Below are 10352 nucleotides of genomic sequence, written 5' to 3' on the forward strand. Positions count from 1 at the left end.
TCGGAGTGCCGATGCTCTTCAAGTGGTTACAAGACAAATGTAAGGCATTTAAAGCTTGTTTTTTTTGTGTATAAAACTTTTGGGGAGGCTCTTGAAGTCTCCCCCCCTTTCAAATTAACACACTGTGTTAATCTCGTTTCAGCCGCTTTCATTTCCAGATACATTTCTCCTCAAGCTGTGAGGAACTGCTCCGTCTCCTCAGTTTCCCACTGATAAAACAGAAGATATAAAAAGAGTGGCTGCTGGTTGCAATGAATAGCGAAGGCAAAATCTCTTGAGTTAATAGTTTATTGGAAGAATTCGGCAGAAGTGTGAACGCGTGAATGCTACAAGCCATAAATAGTGGTCAGGTTGGGGGTTAAAAAAAAAAAAAAAAAAAAAAAAAAAGATAAAATTACAATCAAGGTCACCAAAACCAGTCATTAGCTTTTTGGAATAAAAAGTAATAAGCATTTTCAAAAAAAAAAAAAAAAAATGAAGCACATCGATTCAACACAACCCCCCTGCCCCAGAGCAGAAGTGTGTTTGTGTATTAAAACACATATTAATGTGTATTAAATATTAAATCCGCTACAAAAACCTGACCATCACTGAGACTTTGAGGCTGAAGTCGCTATGAGAGGCTCAGTCAAGATTTCCCTTGATATTCTCTAGACTTGGGTTAGGTCCGTTACTATGGTAACACCGTTACCGCTACTCATAGCACAGAGGCTTGCGTCTCGCTGGTAATGCTAGCATATTAGCATCCTTCTTTAGCTCTTAACCCTCCATGACGGCTACGTCGCGTCGCGCGCACGGATCGGCAGCAGCCGCAGTCGCCAGATGTGCGCTAACTATATTTGCAAATTAAACTTTGCCCGGAACAAATCAACAAACGTACATTTACGCAATAACATTTGTGACACACACGCCTCTTTTTCCTGTTCCGCCCAAAAAAAAAAAAAAAAAAAACCATCACCGATTGGTTTGTGCTAAAAAGATTTGTTTTTTGAAATTGCAAGTGGGGGAAAAAAAACCTTGTATTCTTTAATAAACTCACACCGACACAACTACGATTTACGACGGGATCTTTTCAACTTTACGCAGCAGATATTATCTTTTCACCGCAAGAAGTCTGTGAAGGTGTGTCAGAAAACCTCTTTTGTAACCTCGCGTACCATTAGGTCTGAAAGCGGGCCGGTAACAGGCAATTTCTGTTCGATAAAAAAACGATTTCACAACGGGAAACCCGCAATCTTTCGAGATTTCGCCGACATTGACGGCCCACCAAGCAGGACGAGGACGGATTCCTCTCCCTCCAGTAAGCTGGAGGCTCCTCGCAGGAACGCGATTACTGATTTTTTTTGCATTTTTAACCAAAAAAAAAATCTGACCACATCTCAAGAAAGATGTAAAAATATTTCGGTACTGATATTCCTGACAATCTTTTTAGATCATTTTAATCTTTTATACCTGGTGAGACATTTAGCAGATGATATTTTCCCAATTTTTTAATCAGATGATCATTCGATTACAGTCTTGAGAAAATACCAGAAACAGAAAATTGTTTTGGATCTTTTCCTGTGAGATGAATTGTGGCAACGAATGATTATAACTAACAGAATTTCCATTTCTTGAACGTCTCGCTAATATGGTCGAGGTCCCTGCCGAACTCAGTGCAGCTCCGTCTTGCTAAAATGCCATGAAAAGGGTTCGTCCAAGAGGATTCGCGCTTGACACAAACCCGGGAAACAGCCGCTGCGAGAAGATTTAAAGCCTCTGCTGATAATTCATCTCCATAAAACAGCAAACGATGAATGGTGTGTGTGTGTGTGTGTGTGTGTTTGCGGTGTTATTTTTGGGGGGGAACTGTCTGGTAGAAATATGTGCAAACCACTCGGAACCGGTGTGAAAACGTTGGCCGGAGAGTTAAATTGAGCGCGACGAACCTCGAAAAGGAAGCCTGGTGTAATAATTCAGACGGAATAATACAGATATTACAAAAAAAAAAAAAGATGCATAGTATTATCAACATTGCAAAAAAAAAAAAATTAAAAATAAATCCAGCTCGGCGGCGCACCGTACCTCGGCCGGGCCGTTTGTTTTCCTGTTTTCCACAAAGTGGAAACAGGTGTCAGGAGTGTTCTGCTGTTCCGGGCGGAGAAAGAAAGAAAGAGAAAGAGAAATGTGAGTCTGAGTCACTCCCGCTGAAAAAAACAAGGGAGAGCAAAGGGAGGAGAAACCAGGAAGGGGTGGTCAGAGCTTTCAGCTCCCTGCTGTAAACACTGCTGCTCCCGAAACCCTCGGCGGCGCCTCGTCTCGGGGCGAGTCGAAGCCGCGAGAAGCTCCACGCGCTTTATGTGTCCTCCTCTTCCTCCTGGCGGTTCGCCGCCGCCGCCGCCGCCCTCTTCCTCAGGGACTCGTCCGCAAATCCCTGACCCTTGGGTTCGGGCCGCCCCTCCGGGGAACCTCTCCTCCTCCTCCTCCAGACGTCGTCCTGCTCGGCGTCCTCCTCCTCCTCCTCTTCGTCGTCGTCGTCCTCGCCGTCGGCCTCGTGCTCCTCTTCCTCGCGTTGGATCAGCCTCGCCTGCTCCATCGTCTGTTTCTCTGCGCGTCGACGAGACGGATGAGAGAGAGTTTGACCAAAACGCCGTCAGATTTCCGATACTCCCGTTGTTCGAATACATCAAGTGCTGAAAAGCTGATTTGTTTCGGCTTCAAGTCGAGCTGGATATTTTTTTTTTCACTGATAAATCTTCCAGGGTTATTCATATTTAGCTTAATGTGATCACACGTGCGCGCGCACACACACACACAAACACACACGACTTGTAACTTTTTTGCCAAATGACAAACTGTTGCTGTGCTGCTGTTGTTATGTTTACATGCTACACTTTGAAAACAACACATGGTGCGAGTTAAGACCTTCCTTTAGCGTAGCTCGTGCTAATGCTAAAAGTATGGCAGCTTCATTTTTCCGTTGTCTGGTTCGACCTTCTTCTGTCACTGTGGTTCATTCTATTTATTATAATTAATCTCGGCTGGCTGGGATTCAACCAGGGTTATATCGGGAGAACGTGCTGTATTAAATTTTAAAACCGAAACGGTTTGGTTTTACTAGAAGCGAGTTTTAAAAGAATCACATTTTTGAAATAGGGAAACAAGAGTGGGTCTCTGCTAGCATCCCGCCAGGGCTTATAATAGAAAGTTCAAATAGTCGTCACACTCGTCAAGTGCGTATTAAAAATTTAACATCTATGAATTACGAGCGACAATGGAATATAATCTCACTCTGGTAGTAGTCGGCGGAGGAAAATCGGCGCGAGGGGAAGACGAAGTCGGCAATGAAAACCAGCAACTGTCAAGAAAAGAAACAACAAATACGGTGAATTTTTTCATGGGCGCCTTCATCGGTTTTATCGCCAGCGGTTTAAACGGGGGGAATATTTCTTCCTCACCAGGCCGAGGGCGAGCCCGGAGAAGAGGGTGACCAGGCCGAAGATGACGTACGAGCCCCAGACGGGGATCCCCAGCTGCTCCGTCATGTAGTTGTGGCAACGCTGAAAAAGAAAATGTTGTTCCACAATATCTTAACTCATTGGAAAGAATCCCAGAGTATTTAAAACCCTTCGGTCAATTCCGGGTTTACTAAAATAATGTTTGACCTCGGTCCCAGATAATGTGTTCTCTGGCGCCCCCTACTGGTTGCTTTTGGAATTGCAGGCGTAAATCTCAAAAGAAAAACTTTTTTCCTCGTGTTTTCTAGATTATTTTGCTAATTAGCTGCGCTCTCCGTGAGAGCCGGAGCACATCCCGCCTTTTACTGTCACTTGAAAATGAAGATTTGTGTGTATAAGTGCATTGAAATAAGGAAAGAGGCATTGACTTGTTACTCAGACACTTCATAGTTTTATTTGTATTTCTTATTCTCCCCCCTTTTTTTTATATTGTTAATACAATTTCCTGCTATTATTTATTATTGTTATGTTTTACCTGAATCTCTGGCACAACAATTTCCTTACGGATAAATAAAGTCGTTCTTATTCCTATTCTTGTTCTTAAGAGTTGACATTTCTGATGTCAACATTCAATCAAAATACCTTAAAAGCTTCCGCTACTTCATTCAAATACATACATTATGTATACAAACATGTGCAAATGCTAGTAAATGATGTGTCAGGGCTTGAAAATGTGGAACTGTCACTTACCCTGATAAACATGGAGAGCTTGAACAAAGCGGACATTGAATTCATTCTGTGAAAAGAAGCAGAAAGCAATTCAATCAGGTTTCATCAAACTGTCGTGCAAAGAATAAACACACAAAACGTTTTTGCCTTTTCAACTACAAAGAGATGAAGAACGGAGCTGGCGGGGAAAGGCCTCGTATGTTTATTCTGGTTGTTTTTCCGTGCAAATAAAGGAGAACGGTGAGGAAGATCGCCGAAGCAACAATCTCTAAAAGGTTTTATCCCTTGGGACGACTCAGACTGATAAAAATGCGTCTTTTGTTTTTTAATGTCTCAAACTAAAAACTCCAATCCCTTCCACGTACAGGAACGACGACGGCCCGAACCAGGAGGAAACCGGCTCCACCGCCTTCCACTTCTGCTCATCTATGAAGCCCAGAAAGTCCTCTTTGGTCCGGGCTCCCTGGTATTTCCGGAAGATCCCGTCCTTACAGCTAAAAACACACACACACACACACACATCCATATAAAATGAAACTCCATCACATGTGCTTGCAGTTGCACTCGGAAAAACAGGAAAGGCTGGGTGACAAGGAACGAGATAAACAAATTTGTAACTATCTTATAACAGTTGAAGTGATCACAATGCATGCTAAGCTACAGGAAATAGCTCTTATTATAAGATAATTATATTTAATTGTATTTAACTTTTTTTTTTTTTTCTAGCAGACGATCTCTGAGCCTGATACAGCGGAAACATTAATCTCATGACATCATTATTTTATTATTTTCAAGACTTTTTACTGCGTTGATGCCCCAGATCAGGTTAGGCACCAAGTTAGGCTATGCAGGGTGTGTGTGTGTGTGTGTGTACGTTTTTGTAAAAAAAAAAAAAAAAAAAAAAAAAAAAAAAAACTCACTAGCCCAAGCTTACTGTTCTGTATATTTCCTGTGCATCTTGTATTTGCAAGTGTTATTTGCAGTCCTTATGTCCTCTACTGTAAGTCGCTGTACTGTAATGTAATGTAATGTAATTTGTTTCTTCTAAATTTCCAAGCGGCCACAGAAACCCAGACGGTGTTTAATAGGAAGCGACTGAAACCGTTGTGGCTCAAAAAAAAAAAAAAAAAACAGAAATGACTCTTTGCAAGAGAGGAAATAGGGAGGAGGCAGAGTGAGAACTTACTGGTAAATGGTAGGAAGTGAGGTGATGATGAATCTGCCGCTCAGACCTTGAGGAGGGGAGAGAGAAGAGCAGGGTTTTGTCAGCAGGAAGCTACTCGAGGCTCATAAGCCAGCTGAAGGTACGAGGTCTCATTTATACCGAGGTGGTGAAGTGTGCAGTGCATTAAAAGAGATAAATGAAAGTGCTTTAGGTCGATCGCACCGGTCCTACGTTTCACCTTCACCCGTGACGCCATTTAGCCAGCAGGATCTGGCACAATGATGCAGAGTCGTGAGAAACTTGCAGAAAGTGAGCGTCTTGCTCAGCCGGTTACGCTCGAGGGCGAAACCGAGCACGGCCTTGAAAGCTTGCGCTTCCTCTGTGGTTATTAAACAAAAGAAAAATCCGCTTTTTTTTGTACGTCCTCGACGAAAAAGATGAAGTGCGTGTTTCCTTCCGGCCGTGAAAAAAGAAAAACCAACACGAGCAAAATCGGGTACATTTATGCCTTACATCATTTTCACATCCTGAGTTTGACACCAGTTTGAATCAGCGTTAATGTTTTGGAGCTGCATTCGCCCTTTCCTGGTTCGGTGTCTTCATGGTTCTCACTTTTACCTCAAGCAGAAAAACAACAAGGATTTTCCCCGCGGATATAATTCAATATCTGCACAAATCTGACATCATGTGACGCCTTCATACGGACTTAAAGATAACAACTGAAGGGCCTCTAACATCTGCCCGCAGCTGGATTATGAGTCAATAACACACCTATGTCATCCTGGACAAACATAATTTTGGTAAAAGTAGCAAAATTGTCTAAAAACGAGGGAACTCCGTCAGCACTGGGAAGCCCAGAACTATATTTTGTTATTTAACGGACAAAGTGTCGATGGACTGATTGATACACTGAATTTTGAGATTTGTTTCCTCTACCTCAGTAAAATACCGCATTTAGCGAGACATTAATATCAGAAGGAAAAAAGTGACCGTTTGTGTAACAGAGGACATTATTGTTGTGAAATAAAACTTTAAAATAGTAGAGTAGAGCAGAGAAGTTCTCCCAGAAAGTACCGCACAAGTTTTCAAGGATGATGGTACTACAAGGAAGAAAACAATGGCCATAAACACAAAAATATATTATGTCCTTAAGTGTCAAGCAAGGCGGCTTCAAATGAAATGTATTATTATTATCATTATTATTATTATTTTGAATTTTTCCCCCTTAGCTTGGGCCTACCAGGCTGCTCTGTCACGTCCACCTTCGCGATGTTGACCCCCATGTCGTCTCCCCAGTCGGCGAACTCCTTCCACACCGGCTGGAGCTGCTGACAGGCTGGACACCAGGGAGCGTAGCTGTACGAGGATTAGGATTCGCAACGACAAACTCAGCAAAATCAAACGTAGCGACATTTGTAGACAAACAATAACAACAACAAAACCATGCCGACATTATTGACATGCTGATCGTTAACGTCATTGATATATTGCTTAAGTAACTAGCATGCTAGCTATAAATCCCAAAACATGTACACCGGGCAGTCACAACACGTAAGTAAGTAATTAACTCTACAAATACTCGTCATTAAACTAGTAGTCGGGTATGGAAAATCAGTTTAAAACACAAATAAGACAGTCATGCTTCCCTAGTTAGCTAAAGAATCTTGCTAGCATATTAGCAATTTAGCGAACCACTGACAATTCAATCATCCATTCCCCTGTCAGGATATCCTCCCAGTTTCCGTCGGTCACTTCCCTCGGGGTGTTCGGCTTGGCAGAGACGGCCGGAGACGTCAAACACAGCGCCAGAAAGAGAAAAGAAATCCATAATCGCCGCTTTATGTGGTAGGTCGAATTAAACATAGCAGTGCCTACACTGCTACATGCTAGCAAACACGCCATGTCTGCTCGAGCAGAGACACAACCCGCCCACTTCCGCCCGAAACCTCCAAATCTGGCGGCTTCATTTGACTTTACAGAGGAAAATCTGTATTTTAACCAATTTCTAAAATCATTGAAGCCCCTAACTGTTTAAAAAAATCTCCTACGTGTTTGTATTTTTTGTTTGTGTAAGGTTTTTTGACGTGCATAAGATATGCCGGAAGTAATGCTGCTTTCAAGTCGTATTGGAGAGATCAGAATCGTCCGAAAGTGCAGAGAATTTGGTTTATTTTTGGTTTATTATTGGTTTTTAGTCACTGGAAATAATCGTAATTATTTGCCCATAACTGGACATAATCCTAATTATAAGCAGTATTTCTTCTTCTTTTCCCTTCAAGGAGAGCGAAACCATCTTCTTTTTAATTCCTCTCCCGTCAGAATCTTAAAATCTTAAAACCTTAAAAAAAAAAAATCTCACCAACTTTCTGTAAATTATAATAATTTATCTGTATATATGTTCATAACTGTGCAATATTTCATAACAACTACATGTACAATATTTTTTCATACTCTTGTGCACTCCTCATCTTTCACTTGTTACTCAAGATACTTTATAGTTTTCACTTGTTACTTAAGACACTTTATAGTTTATTTGTATTTCTTATTTTCCCTTTTTCTTTTTTATAGTGTTTATACAATTTTCCACTATTATTTATTCTTGTTTTATTTTTCTTGTAACTCTGGCACAACAATTTCCTTCAGGATAAATACAGTTGTTCTTATTCTTATCTACCCCTATTCTCTGGATCCTCCTCTCTCACACCAACTACCTTCATATCCATCAATCTTCTCCTTGGTCTTTCTCTAGATCTCCAATTCCAGCATCCGTCTACCAATATACTGACTCTCCCTCCTCTCTCCGTGACCCAACCATCTCTGACCTTCTCTCCAAAACATCTACCATATGCCGTCCCTCTGATGGACTCATTCCTGATCCTATCCATCCTGGAACCTCCACATCTTCATCATTGCTTATTAGATTCCTGTCTAAGCTCATCTGTCAACCTGTCCATTACCACTGCGAACAAGAAGGTGCTCAGAGCTGCTCAGAGATGATCCCTGATGGAGTCCCACCTCCACCTTCAACTTCTCTGTTACCCCTAAAACACACCTCACCGCTATCTCACAGCGAGCATACATGTCCTGCACCAGTCTAACATACTTCTCTGCCACCCCAGACTCCCTCATACAATACCAGAGTTCTTCTCTTGGCACCCTGTTGTATGTTTTTTCTAGGTCTACAAAAGCGATCAACACGACAGCACACCCATGTATTATTTGGACTGTAAACATCAGTCGGCAGCTTTCCCTTTTCCGAAAGCTCCTCCGTCTTACATGCAGTGTACAAACTGTGATTTGGGTTTTTAATTGCAGAGATGATTCCTAAAGGAGTCTTACCTCCAACCTGAACTTCTACGGTACTAGCGCTACAACTTCTAAAACTAATAACAAGAAACATTGCTTTATGATAGGTCACATAGCATGAAAAAATCAGCTCAAAGTGCTTTATATTATATAATAGGAGACAAAAAAAAATTATGAAGTAATACATGTTGGAGGGGTGTTTGGCTTGAACCCTGCAATCCAGATATGAATTCCCTGCAGATTGATGATGAACTGGGAATAAGTAGCAGTAGAAATGTGAAAAGGATTACGAGGAAAAGTCTTTCAAAAGATCCAAATCTGTGGAGCTTTGTCAGTTTAACGTGCCTCTCGGAGCCTGATGTGTTCATTGCACACCTGTAAACCATCCAGCCTCGTCTGGCCGAGGATAAGAAGGGCCTTTCAGATCCGGAGTGTTCTCACTACCAACATTCATCCCTTCCTGGTGGAGCTTCATCTGGACAGTAAGATTTATAGCTTCTTATTGTTCCCAAGTCCAGAAATCTACATCTTTCCTGTGCACAGTCATCTATTTGTGTCTTTGTAACTCTTAAAATGCTTCTTGCATGCCGGTCAGATACTTGCTTAAAAACCTTGATACTGTTTTGAAAGCAGGCTGTTAATGTGAGCCATCACAACCAGATCCATGCACTTATATTTATCACCTTTTATTTTTAAGAAAGGTTAGCTTCTTTTGATGATTTCCCTCCCATGCATTTTTAAAAATGAATGTTAAATACATATTTGACCTATAGGTGGCAATCTTGTCCTGAAAATAAAATAATGCATTCATAATCAGCGGGAATCCGGATATGAATTTACGAAAGCGGGTCGTCAGTAAAGTACAAAAGAGCTCAATTTGTGAGCAATGTAAATGTATTTTTTCACCCAAAGGTGAGTAAAATCTAATTTTTCTGCAGGTCTTTTGAGGCTCCTCCCATGGCCTCCTCAGCATCTTCATTTCTATCAGCTCTGTGCTGGAAATCCCACACTCCGCTTTTTAATATCAACCTACCGTTGTGATTTGTTTATTTCTTCCGTTTGCAGCACGTGTGGGCAGACCCCTTCACTTCCACTCATGTTGTCTAGCTAATGCTAACAGATTATATTATGGGATGCGGTCCCCAGTTGCTGGAATTGGCAGGGTTTGATTTTGTGCAGGAGGAGGTCTTTTCAGGTGAATGAGCCTCTGGAAAAAAAGAAAAAAAATTTCTTACCTCGTTCTTGAAAGGAATGCGAACAGAACTCAAAAGTTCCAAAACCTGTATTTCTTAACTCACTTTTTTTTTTTTTTTTTTTTTTTTTTTTTTTTTTTTTGCTAGATATCATTGTCATCACGATCATCAAACTTGTTTTTTTTTTAGCATTTCTTGCACAGTCAAAGAAATGTTCTGCTGAGTTATTGAAGGAATATAACCACATAAATACCTCACCTGCGTTCCATATTAGCTTAAAAAAATTTGTTTGGAGCAAAATAGGTAAAAATAACTTGCTCTGGCTTTTTTTTTTTTTTTTTTTTTTTTTGTTGAATGTATTTGTTACATGTCAATTTCTATTGATTGCGTGGGAATGAAATGTGAGGGAATGGACAAATTCACAAAGTGGGCTTTTTTTAAAAGCAATTTCCTGATTTTTTTTTTTTTTTTTTTTTTTTTTTTTTTTTTTTTTTAGTCACTTCTGGATTCTCACTTAGTATT

At 41.0% G+C, this 10352-nt stretch overlaps 1 protein-coding gene and 1 long non-coding RNA gene across 2 annotated transcripts; one reads left to right on the plus strand and one right to left on the minus strand.

The window, feature by feature from the left end:
- Positions 1 to 274: 274 nt before the first annotated feature.
- Positions 275 to 7246, minus strand: tmx1 (thioredoxin-related transmembrane protein 1). Its single transcript, XM_086157998.1, has 8 exons — positions 7031 to 7246; positions 6572 to 6687; positions 5353 to 5398; positions 4532 to 4660; positions 4188 to 4233; positions 3438 to 3539; positions 3271 to 3337; positions 275 to 2586 (listed from the first exon to the last, which is right to left on the minus strand). Exons 1-8 carry the CDS (start codon positions 7231 to 7233, stop codon positions 2336 to 2338), a joined length of 960 nt encoding a protein of 319 aa, XP_086014124.1. The 5' UTR covers positions 7234 to 7246; the 3' UTR covers positions 275 to 2335.
- LOC147238050 (uncharacterized) lies at positions 6713 to 9437 on the plus strand. Its single transcript, XR_015107019.1, has 3 exons — positions 6713 to 6886; positions 7057 to 7176; positions 8081 to 9437. It is a non-coding gene; the product is annotated as an uncharacterized LOC147238050 (long non-coding RNA).
- The last annotated feature ends 915 nt before the right edge of the window (positions 9438 to 10352 follow it).

Source organism: Fistularia commersonii, chromosome 1, assembly GCF_037954325.1.
Source record: "Fistularia commersonii isolate RoL2024-O1a breed Wild chromosome 1, RoL_Fcom_v1.0, whole genome shotgun sequence".
Classification (NCBI taxonomy): Eukaryota; Metazoa; Chordata; class Actinopteri; order Syngnathiformes; family Fistulariidae; genus Fistularia; species Fistularia commersonii.

Coding starts and splice junctions, on each gene's coding strand:
- tmx1 (XM_086157998.1), bottom strand. CDS start 7,233: ATGGCGTGTTTGCTAGCATGTAGCAGTGTAGGCACTGCTATGTTTAAT. Junction 3,540..4,187: donor AGCTCTCCATGTTTATCAGG/GTAAGTGACAGT, acceptor TTTCTTTTTCAG/CGTTGCCACAACTACATGAC. Junction 2,587..3,270: donor CTCCGCCGACTACTACCAGA/GTGAGATTATAT, acceptor GTCGACGCGCAG/AGAAACAGACGATGGAGCAG.